The following is a 21,472-nucleotide window of genomic DNA, read 5'->3' on the forward strand; positions in this document are numbered from 1 at the left end:
GTTCCTTCTAGGGGTGTTTCTACATTAAGCAAACCTCCCGCAAAAATCCACATCCTTTCCAGAACTTCCTGCATTCGGTTTCTTTGTGGGATTAGGAAGGGCTCCTTTATACAGCAGAAACATGGTTTGAACTGAGGGAGTGCCTTCCTCCCTCCCTGGCATGTGTGCAAAGGAGCAGGGGGATGGGTTCTTGTTTTTGTAACTTAACTTCTGTTGTACTCTTTTCTTGCAGCCCTCAGGAAACCTCTGACTTACTTCTGAGTAGACATAAAATGTAAGATTGTGCCATAAATCTGCAACCCATGGCACACTTACTTGGGAGTAAGCCCCATTGAACTTAACAGGGTGCTCTGAATCAACAGTGGATGTTGCTTCTGAGCTTGGTGGGGCAGGGATCAGATGTGTCACCCTTAGTTGCAGGGAGGCATTTTACCTCTTCTCCCTCCACCTGAGAAATGTGCTCAAGCATTTACATGGCAGGCACCTGGGAATCCAAGAAAGTCCTTGCTCAGCAAGACTTGAGCAGAGGCAGGAGTTGGAATCAACAGGCGATTCTTGCCCTCGTGCCTGTCAAATCTTCTCCTGCACACCCCGCTCCCATCCTCAATGCCTTTGTCATCCTGACCGCACGGCGCACACACCCCCAGCAACTGAAAACAAATGCCCACAGCAGGCTGATAGAGCAGTTTCTCCCGCTATTGGAGAATTTCACAGGGAGGTCATGCTGCTCCTTTTCCGTGGGGTGGAAAAAATACCACATTTATTATGTTTGGGGAAAACACGGGATAAGCTGGGGAAAATTGTGGGAGACACCCTGGAGGGTAACGGTGTCATCTAAAGAGCCTGCAAACTTCTGTGAGAGAGCCATCTCAATAGCAGGATAAAAGCTCCATGTGATGAACCCCTAGTTCTAAGATTATATTGAATTCATTCCTTAATGTTCTAGTTGAATCCAACTTTTCATAGCACTGTAATCACAATAGTTTTGATATATCACGTTTTGCTTATGTTAAAAACTGAAGGATGGAAGGCCTTCAGATGGTGCTGGGTTCAGTGAAACTGTCTCATCTCTTAGTTTTGAAGGATTTCTAGGGATGGGTGAGAAATCATTTTCATTACTGATATGGAAATGCTAATCAATTCTGGGTGTTTAAACTAACATATAAACTGGTCATGAATGCATTTTACTTGGGACATTTGTTCAATCTTGGTCTTTACTTCCATAGCAAAAGCCTCTTCATAAAGTGAATAATTCAGATACATGATAAAACTAAGCAGCCTAGGATTTGCCTAACCAGCATTGGCACATAGACCATTAAGATGCTTTGAAAATTGAGGTAGAAAGGCCATGCATTCATACATACTTTGTCATCCCCATTCAGCAACATTGGTGCCACCAGAGGGTGGCAAGAGGGGTCAGGCCCCTAAGTCACTTCTCTCCACCAATCCCAATTTTTAAAAAATTCATCCAGAAACCGAATGTGGGACAAAGCTTTCCAACCCCAGCTAGAAGTGCACTTTGTACCCTTCTGTGCTCTCACTCCCAATATTTTTTTCTTCTGGTGCCACCATTGTTCAGCAGCCACAGAATGTGCCTGCAAGCATGGCACTCAGAAAAGCAAGGGCAAAAGGGAAGTGCTTTGTGGCTGCTTAGCAACATTTTTGACAAGCAATGTTGAAGGGGTACATGGCAAGCTGGAATGTATAGAGAAGAAAACTGCTCAATGGAGAGCAGCAGGAAAAATGAGGTGAACACAGGGGACATGCCAACCCCACCAGATGTACAGTTGCTGCTGGAATAGAACAATTCACCCTTTCAGATACCTGTGCATGTGCAGTTGTGAAACCTGTTACAACAAGCTCATCATGTACACATTCTGTGCACAGCAAGCTCATCACATACATATTTCTTGGCCTCTTCAAGGGGAGTTTAATGCTTTCCAGGACATCATATTTAGTGGGATTATTCAGTAACACTAATCCCAACACAGCTCCTTCCCCCTCCCCTTGTGCAAGGGGAGCACAAACATATTGTGCATTGGAATGATTTGCAGAGCTGACATAGGCAAGAATCACGTTTCCATAAAGGTGAACAGTTCTCATGGGTTGCTAACGGGTCTTATGCTGGAGGTATCACCATCCAGTTTGACAGCTTCAGTCAGGTAAGGGAGGGAAAACGAAGTCATAGTCCCCCTGGCTCTTTTCACTAGGGCAAAGCTTCGGTTAATTAGTGATGCAGTTATTGTGAGACCCTCTACAGTAAAATGCAAAAGATTTGCTCTCACTTGCAGAAATCACTGTGTATACGTTTGTGCTATTGGAATATCTACAGAATTAGATATGAATAAAAACTGTTTAATGATCTCAGTTATTTTAATATTGCTGGTTCTCAAATCAGCCTTACCTGTTACTTTGTTTTGATGATCCCCCCCCGCCGCCATTTTTCTAGCTAGGCTCAGCTTTTGGAGTTTATTCCAAAGCAAGCAGAGTGACCTTTTTATATTTTCAGACTCCCAGAAAAGATAGCCTAGCAAACAACTGCACGGGTTTGCTCTAGTTCACTGCGGCAAGACGAAACCTGCTGAGCACAGATCCATCAAGTGGTGTCAATTCAGACTGTGCATTCTGTGCACTGACCTTTTTCACAGAGTGTTTGTTTTGCTCTCTCTCTCTCTCTCTCTCTCTCTCTCTGTAGTTGATTGCTTGGATCCCTCCTGCTCCAACCATGGTGTCTGTGTAAATGGAGAGTGTCTTTGCAGCCCAGGCTGGGGAGGCTTAAACTGTGAACTTCCACGTGCTCAGTGTCCAGACCAGTGTAGTGGGCATGGCACATACCTCTCTGACACAGGCCTCTGTAACTGTGATCCCAACTGGATGGGTCCTGACTGCTCCGTTGGTAAGAAAAACACTTAATTTGTAGCATTTATTGCTGATAGTACCAATAATTAATTCACTGTTATGCTGAATGCTGAAATTATAATAAGTCCAGACAACTAAAATCCTATATTCAGGTTCTCATTCCGATTCTGACTGTGGCCCCAAATACTCAAGAGTCTTTTATTTATTGCCCCACCATTCTCAAATTGCCTTTTAAAGAAACATTGACTGTTCCACTTGCAGGTGTCCATGTGACCCTTGGTAATTACTCTAGATTTTCTTTGTTAGAATATAAGAAGAGCCATGCCGGATCAGCCCAAGTGTCCAGCACTCTGTTCACACGGTGGCCAACCAGTTGTCGATTGGAAACCCATAAGTTCCTTCTGTCCCCCGCCCCTCTATTATTCCAAAAGGTTTGGGAATGGCAGTTTAGGTGACATATATCAATGACAAATAGATCCAAAATGCAAAAGACTTGCTCTTCCAACATGTGTGATTTTCAGAGCTTGTCCTTTGTGGGATGCTGATTTAGGATAATGATAATGACACTTGCTTCTAGAGTTTCCAGTTAAGAGTACATCCAGCATACTGCTGATCCAAAATTGTACCCATCCTCTGAGATATTAACTGTGGTGAATCCTGGAGCTAGGTTTATTTACACAGATGTTTATATGACAACTTGCAGCTTGCAGTGATCTTCCTTGCTGGCATTCTCAATAATAGAATTAGTAGTCCACAGAGTACAGAACTCACACAGAGTAATAAGTAGGCCATAGAGACAGACCTCACGTCTTGATTCCCTCCAACTACGTTGCCTTTGGTAGTGCAAAATCATAAATCATCAAGATGCTACCAATGCCCATGACAATGCTGGGCGATAACCAACTTTCTCTTTTTTCCAGAAGTGTGTTCTGTAGACTGTGGCACTCATGGTGTCTGCATTGGCGGAGCATGTCGCTGTGAGGAGGGCTGGACAGGGGTAGCCTGTGACCAGCGTGTCTGCCATCCCCGCTGCACAGAGCATGGAACTTGTAAAGACGGGAAATGTGAATGCCGAGAGGGCTGGAATGGGGAGCACTGCACCATTGGTAGGCAAACGACAGCCACCGAAACAGGCACATACTGCTTTCTTTTCATAACTTGTAGAAACGTAGTTACTATTGTGTATGGCAAAGGGTTGTCCCGTTATGGGCTCATGTGCTTCCAGTCATTAGATCTGCCTCTGAAATCCAAAGCAGGGAAATATTTTTAAGTCAGTACCGAGTTTCATCTTGTACTGATGTAAACTATTGTTCCACAAAACGTTGTACTATTTATTCCATTTAGGGATTCCCTACAAGGCGAGATTTAAAACTAATTTTAACTGAACATTCTTTCGAGCAATGCACCTCCCCCCCCCCACTTCCTGATCTGATGCTACCTGCTTATGAAGTATTCCATTCAGAACACGTCACCACAATACCCATCAAGAGCAGGGGTCAAGTTGAGGGAGAACTGCCCTCCTGTTGTTACAGAAATAGCTCCCTAGCATTTTCATGTGTTGCGCTGTGACAGTGGTCATGGTGTTTGCCTATAGACTGACACAGCATGGGAGGGCCGAGCCAATGCTGCAGCATGCTGGCATACCCTTTCCTAACAGCATGCTGCTCAGCACAGCTTTGGCATCATGCGGAGTGCCATGACTAACACAATTGCAACTCCACTGTGATATGTCAGTCTAGAAAGTAATAACAAACATATATTGCTTCAGATGTTTTTGACCATTTTGAATTTTAAACCTAAGTTGCTTAATTTATCACTTCAAAATGTAGGTTGTGCATGGAAAACTCAGATAGCAGCTGATTGCTTGCGTCTGCTGTGTACAAAAGTAGTACAAGACTCCTTCTTACTGATTACATCTTTATTTGTAAACCCGGAAGATTCTGCGGAGCCTATCTGCAAGAATGTGCAGTTTAAAGTCTGCATGGGTGGCTGTTTTCTATTTCCCTATGTCAGTAATGTAGATATCCAGTTTCTTTGCAGAATTTCCAGGAAAATTTAAACAGATATATACTATGATTTTAAAATTTCTTTGGCAGGGATAGGATGGGATATAAAAGAGGAAAAATGTGAATTGAACTTATGATGGCAATTGGAGACTCTAAAAGGACAGCCCTGTTACCAGTGAATTGTTTTTGTTTTAAACCTTAGATCTCTGGATGTGCTTGTCAGGCTTTCTTTTAAAATATTATTTTAGTATTTTTCTGTCTCTGGGTAGATAAACCTTTTGGGAAATGCATGTTAATTGGAATGAGAAATACCCTTTAAAATAAAATTCTATCCTACATATATTTCAAGGTGATGCTGAGGTTTATAGCATGCATCTAGCACTGAAATCAATATTCCCAAGCGGATGCAGGCTGGTTTCCTTGGCCTTATGCACTTCTGAAACAGCAGGGATCTTTTTATTCCAATGGGGGCAAATTCTAAGACTATTCTGGGTTTATATGAGCCTTATATCTAGTCAATAATTGTTCCAAAAAGGTTTATCTTCTTCTACTATCTTCGTCTTAATGTTCTTGTTCTTAGAAGTATTTTCATGTATTTGTCTGTAACTTAATTGTTGTAGGCTGCAATTCTATGCAAACTTACCTGGGAGTAAGCCCCATTGACTTACTTCTGAGTAGACATGCATAATATTGCACTGTTAGTTTGACATTACTGTGCACACAACAAGACGAATATATTTTTGATTGCTCAGATAAGAGTTGTGTAAGGTATTACTTTATTCCTATTTGTTAATAGTTACAAATGCAGTGATAAACTATGAAGAAAATGTTTTACCTTATTTTTGACAGGTAAGTGAAACACCAGCAGCTTTTCAAGTATTTTTCAGTTCGCACTAACACATGATTTCCAACAAATACTTTATCTCCCTCTCTAGGAAAACATTGTGCTGTAAAATAGTGAAATGATAGACTGAGTTATAAACATTATTTGGAAGGGCAGATCATTGGATAAAATTTTGATCTCAGTTGTCCCAGTATAAAATTCTAAAGCATACGCACTTTGTGGAACATTGTAGAATTTAGGATTCGTAGAAAAATGGCAGCCTCACTTTTGGAATAATGCAGCCTAATCATGCCTTAGGGTTGGGACTTTATAAGATCTAAACATGTTTACAAAATTGACTTTGACTTTTTTCATACCCTTCTTGGGTTTCTATATTAAATCTTAACTTTCACATCCAAAACCTTTCTGTTTTGTATGCTTTTGCCCTAATGTCCTAAGGCTTATATGCATATAGAAGTAGCCTTTCACATGCTTGTCCCTAGCTGGATGAGGAAACAAATGCTGCATATGTGATTTCCCCTTACCATCCCCTTCCAGTTCTCCAAAACTGTACCAGGCAATGGTGATACCAACAGGAGGGCCTTGTGACAAGGAGGGTCTGAAAACTCTGCCATAACTGTGTCTGTCTGCCTATGTAATGCTGATGGATGGATTCCCCCTTCTTCCTGCAGCCCCCCGTACACCCCCTAAATCTGCTCCAGAGAGTTTGGAATCTGGAGCAGATTTGGAGGGGAGGGGGTGAAGGAAGGAAGAGGAAATGTCATTGCACCAACAGATGTCTTCTCAGACAATGGCGGATGTTGCCCAGTGCTTTTTAGCTGCCTTGAGCACCATTTCATATAAAGGTAGGCTATAAATTTAATACATACATCTGTCAATCTCATTAGTTTAAGTGAATCTGTATAAAACTAGAGAAGTACTATTGCAAAGCCTTATGTACCATTTGAATATTGTGCCTATGCTATTGATCATAATTTTTAGCCATTGCAATAGCTGGTTGCCTTATGTAAATGAAGTAGATCCCAAAGACCTCTATATATGGCATTATGCAACTACTCTCCCATTCCTGCACCTGCTAACTTATGGAGAAAAACCTCTCCCTGCACTGATAATGAAGGTCTGTGATGTACTGTGTTATAACCAAACAATATAACAAAACCTTTATAAAGAAGAATAGAAATTACAACACAGCTAAGCAACAACAAAAATACAATTATTTATTTATTTATTTATTTAATTTCTATACCGCCCAATAGCCGAAGCTCTCTGGGCGGTTCACAAAAATTAAAACCAAACAACACACAATAAAACAATTTAAAATATATAGAACATTAAAACCACAATATAACAATACAACCACAATAAAACCTAGCAGCAGTGCAGGAGTTTAAAATACAGATTTAAAACAGCAAAGATAAAAATTTAGAAAGCTAAAATGCTAAAATGCCTGGGAAAATAAAAAGGTCTTCACCTGGCGCCGAAAGGAATACAATGTAGGCGCCAGGCGAACCTCACTAGGGAGCGAATTCCAGAGCCGGGGTGCCACAACAGAAAAAGCCCTCCTCCTAGTAGCCACCCTCCTCACTTCCTTTGGCAGGGGCTCATGGAGAAGGGCCGCTGATGATGATCTTAAGGTCCGGGCAGGCACATATGGGAGGAGGCGATTCTTCAGGTAACCTGGCCCCAAGCCGTTAAGGGCTTTAAATGTTAACACCAGCACTTTGAATCGGGCCCAGAAATGGACTGGCAGCCAGTGCAGCTGGAAAAGTACTGGCATAATATGAGCTCGCAGGCCAGTCCCTGTTAACAATCTTGCTGCCCTATTTTGGACCAGCTGAAGTTTCCGGACCGTTTTCAAAGGCAGCCCCACGTATAACGCATTGCAGTAATCCAGACAAGAAGTTATCAGAGCATGGATAACTGTAGCTAGGCTATCTCTGTCCAGATAAGGGTGTAGTTGGTATACCAGCCTAAGCTGATAAAAAGTGCTCCGTGCCACTGAGTTCACCTGTGCCTCAAGTGACAGTTCTGGATCCAAGAGCACCCCCAAACTACGAACCTGATCCTTTAGGGGGAGTGCAACCCCCTCCAGAACAGGTTGAATATCACCTAGCCGGGCAGACGAACCACCCACTAACAGTACCTCCGTCTTGTCTGGATTGAGTTTCAGTTTATTAGCCCTCATCCAGTCCATTACCGTGCCCAGGCACTGGTTCAGAACAGCCACTGCCTCACCTGGTTTTGATGAGAAAGAGAGGTAGAGCTGGGTGTCATCCGCATATTGATGGCACCTCAGGCCACACCTCCGGATAACCTCCCCCAGCGGTTTCATGTAGATGTTAAACAGCGTGGGGGATAAAATAGAGCCCTGTGGAACCCCATAGCACAATTGCCATGGCACAGAGCAATAATCCCCCAGCACCACCTTCTGGAATCGGCCATCCGAGTAGGAGCGGAACCACTGTAGTGCAGTGCCTCCAACTCCCAACCCAGACAACCTATCCAGAAGGATACCATGGTCAATGGTATCTAAAGCCGCTGAGAGGTCCAGGAGAATCAACGGGGTCGCACTCCCCCTGTCCCTCTCCCGGCAGAGGTCATCCCACAGGGCGACCAAGGCAGTTTCCGTTCCAAAACCAGGCCTGAAGCCCGATTGAAATGGATCTAGATAATCCGTTTCATTCAACAGTGCCTGGAGCTGTCCTACAACCACCCGTTCAAGCACCTTGCCCAGGAAGGGTATGTTGGCCACTGGCCTATAATTGTTAACATCCTCTGGATCCAGGTTAGGCTTTTTCAGGAGTGGTCTAATTACCGCCTCTTTTAAAGCGGCAGGCACCACTCCCTCTCTCAAGGAGGAATTGACAACCTCCTGGACCCAGCCGGACAACTCCTCCTTGTTTGATTTAATAAGCCATGAAGGGTTGTGGTCAAGCACACAAGTGGTCGATCGGAGTTGGCCAAGCACCTTGTCCGCATCCTCAGGCCTCAGTAACTGAAACTCATCCAATAAAACTGGACCAGACGGTGCTCTGAACGCCTCTACCAATGGAACTGCATTAATGGTGGTGTCCAATTCATGACGAATCTGAGTGACTTTATCCTCAAAGTGCTGTGCAAACTTGTCACAGCGTGCTACCGAGGGTTCCACCGTCTCTCTCCCTGGCCCAGAATGTAACAGGCCGCGAACCACTCGGAAAAGCTCCGCTGGATGACACTGAGAAGATGCAATGCTGGTGGAAAAGAACTGTCTCTTTGCCACCCTCACCGCCACAGAGTAGACTCGATAGTGGGCTCTTACCTGTGTTCGGTCAGACTCAGCACGAGTTTTCCTCCACCTGCGTTCTAGCCGTCTCCCCTCTTGCTTCATTGCCCTCAGCTCAGGTGTATACCAAGGAGCTGGCCGGGCTCTGCTCAGAGGGAGAGGGCGCTTGGGCGAGTCCGACTGCCCGAGTCATCTCTGCATTCCACAGAGAGACCTGGGCTTCGACAGGAGCACCAGCCATACCAGCAGGAAAATCCCCCAGAGCCCTCTGGAATCCATCGGAATCCATTAATCTCCGGGGGCGGACCATTTTAATAGGTCCCCCACCCTTGCAGAGGGGAAAGGCCACCAGAAGTCTAAACCTCAGCAGGAAGTGATCTGATCATGACAAAGGGACAGATGTTAATTCCTCCACTTTCAGATCACCATCCTCCTGCCCAATCGAAAAAACCAGATCAAGCGTGTGTCCTTTTATATGCGTTGGGCCGATGACATGTTGGGACAGCCCCATGGTTGTCATGGCGGCCATGAAGTCCTGAGCCGCCCCGGATACAGTGGCCTCGGCATGGAAGTTGAGATCCCCCAGGACCATCATCCTAGGGGTCCTCAACACCAAGTCCGAGACCACCTCCGTCAGCTCAGGCAGGGAGTCTGATGGGCAGCGGGGTGGGCGGTACACCAACAGAATCCCTAATCTATCCCGGGTACCCAACACAAGGTACAAACACTCAAGATCTGCACTCTAATGAGCAGGAAGCCTGGAGAGGGAGATTGAATTCCTATAGACCACGGCAACCCCCCCTCCCTGACCCTCAAGTCGGTGTTGGTGCTGCACCGAGTACCCAGGAGGGCACAGCTGGGAGAGAGTGACCCCTCCCAGTTTCCCCACCCAGGTCTTAGTAATACATGCCAGGTCAGCCCCCTCATCCACAATCAAATCATGGATGAGGGAGATTTTATTTTGGGCTGACCTGGCATTCAGCAGCAGCACCACCAGACCTGAGGGCAGACTGGTAAGGCTGCCAGGAACCATCAGGTTGGGGGAAGAACCAGAAGAGGGGACAGCTGTAAGGTGTCTAGCCCCTCTTCTCCTCAGCTGGCCTGTTAATCCCCCAACGCCATACCTCCCCCTGCCCATTACCACAGTTATGGTGGCACCTCCCCAACCCCCTGAGTTGCCCAATAGTCCTCCCAGGCACATATTAAAATGTTAGGATATAAAATGCTCAACAGTTTAAAAAAATATAAGAGATAAAAGAGAACAGCAGCTAAGAAGGAGCAGATAAAGTCCACGTTTGCCCCTTTCCCCTTGTCTTTAAAGCTGCTGCCCTCTGCTGCTGCTATTTGCTGCTGGTATTGTGGCTGCTGGTGTCTCTGGAGAGGCAGGTGGGTAGGTCTTCAGATCCTACGTGACTCCAAGTGCGACGCTAAGTGCGCACTTAGCGTTGCACTTGGCGCGACGCCGAGGTGCTGTCTCTGGCAGCCCCGCCTTAAGTACCTGTGGGCGGGGGCAGAAGCAGGCTCAGGATCACCCGGTGCAGCTGCTGGCTGGTCCTCCTTCCCCAGGCTCCTTCCTGAGCAGCCTCTGGCAGCCCCGCCTTAAGTACCTGTGGGCGGGGGCAGAAGCAGGCTCAGGCTCAGGATCCACCTGGTGCAGCTGCTGGCTGGTCCTCCTTCCCCAGGCTCCTTCCCTGAAACAATCAGAAACTTAAACTCCTGTACATATTTAATGGCTAAATTTAATAATGAGATATTTTCTTTTCTTGATCTATTACTAAAGCATGTTGTTCATCAGGTAGTCCCATCATATATGATCTCTTACTATTTTGAACTCTGTTTATTTCTATGGTGTGGAGATTTGTTTCTGTCTGAGAGACATAATCATTCCAATCCAGCAAGAAAGATGCAGATGTAGGTTCCCACACATGGGGTTGGATCCAGACCTACTTTTCCATGAACGTAAGGGTTCCTTTCATTCATGGATCAGATACCGAAGATACTCCCATTCCACGAACTGGACACTCCAGAGGGGTATTTTTTCAATTTATCTTCTCCCCTGCAGCCCCCAGAGTTGTCTCCCCTGCTGTTTTGAGGGTCCCCCACCCCTCTGGAGTGTGTTTTCAGGGACACAGGGGACTGCTGGGGAGAGAGGGGGATTGTTGGAAATTACCTGCCACCCATGTGAGTGTCCAGTGTCTGCTCCACATAACTCTGGATCCAACCCAATTCTTCTATGCTGGATCAGAAACTGAACACCTAGGTTAGGTGTACATACACATTTGACTGCAACCATATAGTCATATACATCCACACAGAGACAACTGATACAATCCCATTTGCACTACAATACACATACTGCACGCTGCTAGAGCAGATGGGATAGAATTTGAAATTAAGGAAAATAAGAAAGTGGAGAGGCATTACCTCTGACAAAGGCAAGCAATTCTGAAAAGTAATGTGTGTATGTGTGCGTGTTTCCCATGGTTTCTTCTTAATGGTTGGATCATTTAGTGCCTAAACAACCCAGCATTCCCGCTTGTAACGTTCCTCATAGGGGAGTTGTTCTAGCCCCTTGGTCATTTTGTGAATCTTTTCCAGATTTACAATATCCTTTTCGAGATGTGATGACCAGAACTGTACACAGAGTGCCAAGTGTAGTCACACCCTAGATTTGCATAAAAGCATTACAATATTGGCAGTTTTTGCTTTCAGTTCCATTTCAAATTATCCCTTATATGGAATTTGCCATTTTTTCCACAGCTGCTGCACACAGCTGTTTTCAAACACAGTGGTTTAGGAGTGGGCCCATTCTTTCCTCATAGGCTACACGACCCTTATTATATTCTTAGACATTATAAAGAAATTAAGAGTTTAGGTGTAAATGAATTCATGGGGAAGTATCCTATGCTGCCACTGCACCTCCGCTTGTTCTGTTACACCACCGGGACCCATTGGTAGCACAGCAGGAACTAGCTCTTCCTGAAACAACCCCAGAAACAAGTGGAAATGCTTGTTTCTAAATCAGGACAGGTTCGTGGAGCTCCCTTCTGTGAGCTTTGCTGACCTGGCTCATCCGAAAACTGGTGTTTCTGCTCATTTCCAGTTGTTTCAGGAACCATTAGTTCTTGTTGCTTTAGTGTAGGTCCCACTGGTGCACAGGCAGTTTAGAATATTGCTCAAGACTTGTAATATTTATGGGTCATTTTAAGTAATTTGGCTGTACATTTAGAAGTATTAATTCTTGTTTTCTTCATGTTTCTATTTTCCAACATGTCTCTTTCCAGACTTTTCCAGTTTTTGCCAATACGTTCTGCTTTCACCTCTAGCCAGATATCCATGGTTCCATGGGGAAAGGGGCTATCTCACTCTATAAGTACAATATCTAAGATAAAGCACTTAGGTTTTTCAAGTTAAACATAAGAAAACATTTCTTCTCTTCCACAGCTAAAGAGAAACAAAGTACCTTTTGAGAACTCCTAGTTTATCTTGGAGCCACATTAAATATTTTGGCTATGTGAAGACGATAGAGAAAGGCACATGAGATGAGAATCCACACATTCCCTTCATGGGAAGGCGAACATAATATGTAGACTTAGCCTCAGTATTTTGTAAACTTCTTTAGATGAAATCCATTTAATATCCTAAATACAAAATTGTATTTTTGTAGGTGGTATTTTTTAAAGTTTTGCTTTACTGTTTTTGAAGTGATTGTGTAAACGCTGAAGCTCCAGGCATACAATTTTTGGCACAGGATGATCCTAAAAGACCTTTACAGTGCAATCATATGCATGTCTAATCAGAAGTAGGGCCTGCTGAGTTCTCTGGGACTTAGACCCAGGTATGTGTATATAGCATTGCAGCCTTAAGGTCTTTCGAGCCAAATGAGATGTGTCAGATCAGTGTGTTTAAACTTTGATGTGACTCAGTCATGTATGAAAAGGAGGAGGGAATCCATTTTTAACAGCAAACAGGACATTGGGGTTAGGGGTATAGAAACCTTACCCCCTTCCCCTCAGTCTGTCCTCCAAGCACTTTTCACCTCACCAAGTTTCTAAACTGGAAGCTAGCTTATTTAGAAGAAAAACACTTGGCAAGAAGGGCTGCAGGAAGATTAGCCACAGTGGAGGATTATCTCAGTGCCCCTCACCCACATTTCCTTTTTGCTGTTAAACTCACTTGTGCTGCTTTCTACATCACTGGAAAAGATCTGTGTTTAAACATACAGATCTGATGCTGACGCATCTAGTTTGACCCTAGACCTCTGAGATTCTGTTAGCTTTCAGGCAACAATCAATGATGGTTTTAAGATTCCTTTTTGGAATAGTAGTCCGTATTTAAAACTTAGCATTGTGTGTGTATATAGTTTAGTAACTGTGTTCGGTTACACAATAGCCAGTTCCAATTAAATGTTATCAAATATGCACCTAGCATTTTAACCTGGCCCTCTTTAGTTAGTATTTGACTCTCACCTGAAGCAGTATTTAATATTCATTTTAAAAGCTGGAAGTGTCAAAAATAAATTGTGGATCAATTTGAGCTGAAGCTTTCTTAAAGAACCATATAAGGAATTGCTTCAGTGTACATGATTTCTTAGCTAAATCTTTACATATTCCTGCTCTGGATTTTCTTAACAGCAATAAAGAAGGCCAGTTCTGCTTTGAAACTAGCTTATAGCACACTAGGCCCAATACAGAATAAGTTAAGTAGCATTACATCCCGTTGATCTAGAGTGCGCTTCATTTTCTCTAACTTGCATCCACTGTGGGAGACAAATTTTCTTTTTATCAGCTTGTAAGGTAAACATAATTAACCATGTGCAGGTTTTACAGAGAATCAGCAATAGCTTATTGTTATGTGATATTTCTAGGAGCTGTTAGAAAACATTTTCAGTATGAATATCAATTTCCTTCCACACTTCTTTCTTGGTGCCCCTAGTCATGATTAAAAAATGCTATAGAATATTGTTAGGGTGGTTTTTTTTCCATCTATCTATATGCAAAATACATGGCCTTATTTTTTTTTCTCTAGTCCACTTTAAAAAGGAAATCAGTGTATCTTTCAGCCATGCACCCTATGTTTCATCTGGGACTACAAAGAACTGCATCCTGCAGGTATTTGTAAATAACTTCCTGACCTAACCAGATGGTGTGGGGGTTGTTTTTTTTTCCTGCGGTGGGGTTTCTACATGGACTATATTGATTTTTCCTACCAATTCCAGAACTTGTATGAAACCAAAAAAGAAAAGAAAAAGATATAGGATTGATCAAACTGCTAAACTAACTGCTGAAAGAACAGCACTGATTTTGCTGTTCTGAAGTATATTCACTGCACCAGCCAACCATTAATGTTCCAACAATGTTGTTTTCTGTTATTTTATACCCCATGGTGTCAAGCACTAGTTTCAGTGAGTAAATGAATTACATAGTATTGCTGGAGACAAAATAACAGAGATATTTTAACTGTTGGGAAGAAGTCTGGTGGTAATGTGGCTGGCACTACTGGAGGTCAAATAAGAGGTTGGAAAGTTAGTTTTTTTAAAAGCCAAAGCAGCACACTGATTCCAAAGGTTCCTGATTATTTTATTTATGAATTCACTGTTCATGATTATTTTATTTAGGAATTCAGTATCATACTACTAATTCCTGAATGAAAAGTCAAAAATATTCATATCAATATTGAGACTGAATGTTCTCTATTTTCCACAAATATTTACAGCACTTGGGTCATGTGTTTGACCTTCGGAGCTACTGTGACTTTTTGGCTGCCTTTTTCTTCCCCCTTCTCCTGTGCCAGTGCAGGCAGCTGAGCTCTAGCAAATCCCAAGCATATTCGTGTGCTGACTACTACAACAGGGTGATGTCTAAGTGCATGCAAGATCATGTAGTTCCGGCTACCAGCTGCACATTGAAGTTTTCTGCGTATGGAAGTTTGCAAACTATCTAGGAGATACTGACCAAGTTCTCACATAACGCTAAACCATGGCTTATTTAACCCATGGGTTGACATGATGTACAAATGCAGCCATGCCAACCAACCATGGTTTGTTAAGGACAGACAACCCAGAAAGAGAATCCATGGTTTGATCTTTGGCTATGAACTCTGGGTTACTTAAACCATGGGTTGTCATGGGTTGTTTCACCAGGCTACAGAGGCAACAGGCAAAAGTGGTGAAAAAAATCCCAGGTGCTCTACATGTCAGTACTACAGTGCCGCAAAAGCATTTCGGATACAAAGAGGGAGCAGGCACAGGAGGAGAAACAAACAACCCAGGGATTGCGAAACCAAACCCAATTTGGTTCATTGTCTGCTAGACAAACACTGGGTGGGGCAATAAACCATGGGTTAACCATGGGTTTATAAACCATGCATTGGCATTACTTATGAACCAGGTCACTCTTGCACAGCCCAAATGGAGCCGATTCATTGAGGTCACTAGAAATGCTTCTAGTGCTTAGCTGAATCTTTATTTTAAAAGACCCATCAAATGTAGGGTATTCATCAAAGGTATCTTCCTTTAAAAAAAAAAACCTTTGCTGCACAAACTAGATAATGGCCATTATTTTCAGAAACACCATGTATGGCACTGTAGACATCTTTTTTTACATTTGTAAGCACAACCTCTCAGCCAACTTTATCCTGAAGACTCAGGATGAAAGCAAGAATGCATACAGTATATATTTCTATGGGGAATGGTGTTGAGCACAAGCTTTCCTGCAAAAAGTTCAGTCCCAGGCATTTCCAGGTAGGCCTGAGAAGGACTTCTGTCCAAGTGCTGCTGCTAGTCAGTGTAGACAACACTGAGCTAGATGGACCAGTGGTCTTGCACTGGCTCAATATAACGCAGCTTCTCATGTTCCTGCATAGACCCATTTCAAGTATTGCTGAACACACTAGTTTTTCATTGGGGTCTCTCCCCAAAGAAGTTGGATTTTGAGACATTCACATCAGTGGAACCATTCAGGCTGGAGGGGGGATTCTTGTTTTCACCATAGGTCCCCATGACAATAAACCTGGCTGAGATGTGCTCATATTTGGAGGGGTGTCCGCAATGCCAAACACAATGCCTTTGAAAATAATGCCAACAGTGAATGATGGGATCAGTGAAGCAAAGATATTTTGGAGAGATGTGTTTGATTAATATACTATGTTTGATGCACCCATAAAGATGCAACTATGCAAATCTGCTCACAAATAGTCCCATTGACCTCAGCGAGCCTTATCTTAAGAACATAAGAACATCCATGCTGGATCAGACCAAGGGTCATAGAATCATAGAATAGTAGGGTTGGAAGGGGCCTATAAGACCATTGAGTCCAACCCCCTGCTCAATGCAGGAATCCAAGTCAGAGCATCCCTGACAGATAGCTGTCCAGCCTCATCTTCAATGTCTCCAGTGTGGGAGAGCCCACTACCTCCCTAGGTAATTGGTTCCACTGTCGTGTTGCTCTAACGGTCAGGAAGTTTCTCCTGATGTTCTGGCTTCCTGTAACTTGAGCCCATTATTCCATGTCCTGCACTCTGGGATGATTGAGAAGAGATCCTGGCCTGCCTTTTTGTGACAACCATTCAAGTACTTGAACAGCGCTATCATATCTCCCCTCAGTTTTCTCTTCTCAAAGCTAAACATGCCCAGTTCTTTCAGTCTCTCCTCATAGGGCTTTGTTTCCAGTCCTCTGATCACCTTTGTTTCCCTTCTCTGAATCCTCTTCAGTTTGTCTGCATCCTTCTTAAAGTGTGGTGCCCAGAACTGGACACAGTACTCCAGATGAGGCCTAACCAGTGCTGAGTAGAGGGGAACCAGTACTTCACGTGATTTAGAAGCTATACTTCTATTAATGCAGCCCAAAAGAGCATTTGCCTTTTTTGCAGCCACATCACATTGTTGGCTCATATTCAGCTTGTAATCTACAACAATTCCATGATGTTTCTTCCTTGTAGTATTGTTGAGCCAAGTATCCCCCATCTGGTAACTGTGCATTTGGTTTCTTTTTCCCAGAACTTGGCATTTATCCCTGTTAAATTTCATTCCATTTAGTCCAGCATTCTGTTCACACAGCGGCCAATCAGCTGTTGACCAGGAACCCACAAGCAGGGCATAACCACAACAGCACCCTCCCACCCATGTTCTCCAGCAACTGGTGTACATAGGCTCATTGCCTCTAGTACTGGAGGTAGCACATAGCCATCAAGACTAGTAGCCATTGATAACCTTTTCCTTCTGGAATTTGTCCAACCCCCTTTTAAAGCCATCCAAATTGGTGGCCATCACTGCCTCCTGTGGTAGCAAATTCCATAGTTTAACTATGTGCTGTGTAAAGAAGTACTTCCTTTTATCTGTCCTGAATCTCCCACCAGTCAGCTTCATAGGATGACCCCGGGTTCTAGTATTTTGAGAGAGGGAGAAAAATGTCTCCCGACCCACATTCTCCACACCATGCATAATTTTGTATACCTCTATCATATTTCCCCTCACCCTCCTTTTTTTCCAGTCTAAACAATGCCAGCTGTTGTAACCTTCTCTCATAGGGGAGATGCTCCAGCTCCTTGATCATTATAGTTGCCCTTTTCTACACTTTTTCCAGCTCTATCCTTCTTTAGGTGTGGTGACCAGAACTGTACACAGTATTCCAGGCGTGGTTGCACAATAGATTCTTATAGGGGCAGTATGATATTGACAGTTTTATTCTCAATTCCTTTTCTAATTATTCCTAACATGGAGTTTGCCTTTTTTACAGTGGCCACACATTGGGTTGATGTCTTCATTGAGCTGTCCACCACAACCCCAAGATCTCTTTTCTAGTCACCGCTAGCTCTGATCCCATCAGCCTATACTTGAAGTTGGGATTGTTTGCCCCAACATACATCACTTTACTTACATTGTAATGTGCTTACATTTAACCACATTTGCCATTTAGATGCCCATTCTCGCAGTCTGGAGAGATCCTTTTGGAGCTTTCCAGAATCCCTTTTTGTTTTAACCACCCTAAATAATTTGGTGTCATTCACAAACTTGGCCACTTCACTGCTCACTTTTAATTCCAAGTCATTTATGAACAGGTTGAAAAGCATTAATACAGATCCCTGTGGGAGCCCACTATTTACTTCCCTCTATTGAGAGATTTACCATTTATTCCTACTCTCTGCTTTCTGTTCTTTAGCCAGTTACTGATTCTTAAGAGGTCCTGTCCCCGTAATCCTTGAATGCTAAATTTGCTATGGAGTCTTTGGTGAGGGACTTTGTCAAAAGCCTTTTGGAAGTCCAAGTAAACAATGTCTACTGGATCACCCCTGTCTACATGTTTATTGACACTCTCAAAGAACTCTAAAAGGTTAGAGAGACAGGACTTACCTTTGCAGAAGCCATGTTGATTCTTTTTCAGCAGGGCTTGTCCTTTTATATGCTTACTAATTTTATTAAATTAGTGCAAGCTTATGCTCCCTTTTGTTTTCCTCACTTGGGCAAGACTTCCCAATCTGGGCTTTGTGAAAGTGTTTCTCAGGTGATTTGCAAACATGCAGCTGGTAGCCAGACAACCATGATTTTCACAGTAAGGTACTGCTCTACAAGGCCTTGACTCCATTCAAGTACTACTCTGTTCCTGACCAATCAAGTTTGTGTCTGTTCTTTATTTGAGCACATTAATGTCCTTGCGTTTAGTTGGATTTCAAGAAATGAAACGAGTGCAAATATGATCTGTAAGGAAGGTTGATGTTTGTTCTGCTCTCTGTTTAGGTTTTCTGATTTATTTGTATATATGTATGTGATGTCTTAGGGACCGCAGTGGCTTAGCGGTTAAGACGCTGAACTGCAGACTGGAAGGTCGGCAGGTCAGCGGTTCGAGACCCGAGTGCTGCGTGACGGAGTGAGCTCCCGTCTTCAGTCCCAGCTTCTGCCAACCTAGCAGTTCGAAAGCAAGAAATTGCAAGTAGATAAATAGGTACCGCCTCGGTGGGAAAGGTAACAGCGTTCCGTGCACCTCGGTGTTCAGTCATGCTGGCCACATGACCACGGAAGCGTCTTCGGACAGCGCTGGCTCTTCGACTTAGAAACGGGGATGAGCACCGCACCCTAGAGTCGGACACGACTGGTTGGGGACACCTTTACCTTTTTATGTGATGTCTAGTAGTGGCAAATGCACATTTTCCCTAATACTGGTACACTGGATCTGCCCTGCCTCAGTATAATTTCATCAGTTGTGTTGAAAGTTTAAAATACAGTATATGACATTTCACACAATACACCAAAAGTGCCTTTGAACCTCTCTCAGACTCTTTGTGTACATATTTGAGTGTTGGTAATGTGAACAGAAAACAAAGGAGATACATTTTACAACTGAATATATGTGGTCTAGTATATTACTTGGGATCCGTTGGGATTACTTGAGTTGGAATGAGTGATATGTTTGTGAGAGGTTAAAGTTAAACTAGTGCCTGTCCTGTAACTGCAGTCCTTGGGGATAATATTCTTGTATACACCAGGCAATTATATAAAACAAACTTGCATATGTTTAATATTTGCTTTCCGTATCTTTTACAACTTAAGCCCACGTCACACAGTGAGTGATTTAGGCTGTTCACTGATAAAGCCCCAGAAATCCAACAGTGATTCTATAATCACTGTGGCTGAAAATTGTGCAGCAAATGCTGTCAGATTACTGTATGTGCAGTTGGGCTGATTCATTCGTTAATTCTCCATGTGCTAGCAGACATGTAGGCAACTGAAGACTGCTCCAGATGCAGCACATGCAGCTGATTTTTCACAATGTGAACTGGTCAGTGGCAGCAAATGCGCAAGAGGGTAGAAGAGGCACCCCTGACCATACTCTGTCCCTTGAGCAGCTTAGATGACATTTTCTGGATCTTAGTCTTTGACATGAAGTTGTCATGTCATGTTCGTTCTTTCATCTCAAGTACTTTTTTTCACTTTTGGGTTTCAGACAAATTGGTTTGTCTCTTATTAGTCTTCTTTCTGGAGTAGCTAAAAAACTGCTTTCAGACTTTTGTTTACATTATTCCAATGAAACCTTTTAGTAAACGAAGCATGTACTGTTGTCTTACCTTACAATAGTTTGCCCTTTTTCGTACTAATAACATTCTGTCGGCTCTGTGAGACATGGACTGTGCCTAACCTCTGAGATGCATATACTGTTGTTACAGTGACCTGGTTTGCACGATGATTTTGAGCCACGGTGGCTTAAATGAGCCACTGTGGCTTGCAGCGCGTGCTGGGCGCCCATGGGCACCCATTCCATAACCCAACCCCTGGTTGTAGGTTGTCATGTTGTTCGAATCTAGCGAAAGTTGGTTGTTGGCATGATCAACATGCCAACAACCCACAACTGTGAAACAGCTCAAAATGATTGTGCGAACCTCCACTCAGTTATCAGAAGCCATGCACCCTGATATTCAACAGTGCAAGTTCTCAAACATGCATTTCTTGTCCTTAACGTTTCTTACTTAAAAGCCTCCCATCCTTTCTGACTCAACTCTCATATTTCATCCTAAGAAACTGTATATATAAAAAGGCACTAGGTTGACTGTGTCAGTAAATAGGGAACTATAATTTTGAAAAATTGCCAATCAAGATACAGGTTTATTGCTTTTCTCCTAATCCCATTATATCTTTATTTTCTATTGACACATTAACAGTCCAGTGCAGAGTAGCTCAATCAACTTACCTTCAACAACCTGTGGCATGTTATTTATGCACAGTAAAGAAAGACTGCATACAGGCTAGGAAGGTTTAGGTATTTGGAGGTGGTTATTCTGCACTGAACTGCAGGAGCTAATAGAGGAAATCTTTCACATAATTAAAAATTGATTTATTTCTTGAGACACAAAGAATGAACTACACAAAACACCTGTCTCTTTAAAAATGTGTTCAGTTTTATATTAGTTTGAAGACAGTAAAATTCATAAAGGAGATGGTTGAGTAAGTTTTGTTTAGGTATATATTAAATAACAAAGCTGTTAGCAAGTATTATATGTAGGCAAACAGCGTAATAATTTTTTTAGCTATACATACATTTTAATTTGCTCCAAAGAGTCCTCCAAAAGCCTTGAGGCAGAGAAATCAGCAGCTAGGAGTGCAGTCCCATTTCTCCATCCTAGCCATAAAAAAGAATACAATTAGCGCTATAGTGATAGCTTGTTCCAAAGTGTTATTAACTTAAAATATGTGGGGTATTACAATATGTATAGTAAGTAAAAAGTAACTATATTAGAGAAATGAAAGTCTTATCCAGAAACCCTGTGCTTTGAAAAGGGGAGGTGGGAGAGAAAGTAACTATTCTACTTTTTTAGTAATAACATTTTATTTAATACTATTTCTTTACAAGCTAGTGATTTATTGATCACAAAAGTGGTGCAACATCAAAATACTGAGCTCAAATGGCTTGGAATCTGAAGCAATTGCTAGTCTTCGTAGAGCAAGAAATTGTATTATTTCTGCAAATTCAGTATGTGCAAATATAAAAAAAGAGTAACTGTCACAGATGA

General features: G+C 43.0%; 1 protein-coding gene across 1 annotated transcript in view; it reads left to right on the plus strand.

The window, feature by feature from the left end:
• Positions 1-21,472, plus strand: part of TENM2 (teneurin transmembrane protein 2) — a 1,208,485-nt gene that overhangs the window by 1,063,451 nt on the left and 123,562 nt on the right. Inside the window, exons 11-12 of the mRNA XM_084838625.1 lie at positions 2,696-2,896; positions 3,780-3,965. Of these exons, the coding sequence (XP_084694751.1) occupies positions 2,696-2,896; positions 3,780-3,965 (387 nt within the window). The remainder of the gene's footprint in view (positions 1-2,695; positions 2,897-3,779; positions 3,966-21,472) is intronic.

This window comes from Heloderma suspectum, chromosome 2 (genome assembly GCF_057233095.1).
Source record: "Heloderma suspectum isolate Gila_16-S chromosome 2, 16-S_ref, whole genome shotgun sequence".
In the NCBI taxonomy this organism is placed as follows: Eukaryota; Metazoa; Chordata; class Lepidosauria; order Squamata; family Helodermatidae; genus Heloderma; species Heloderma suspectum.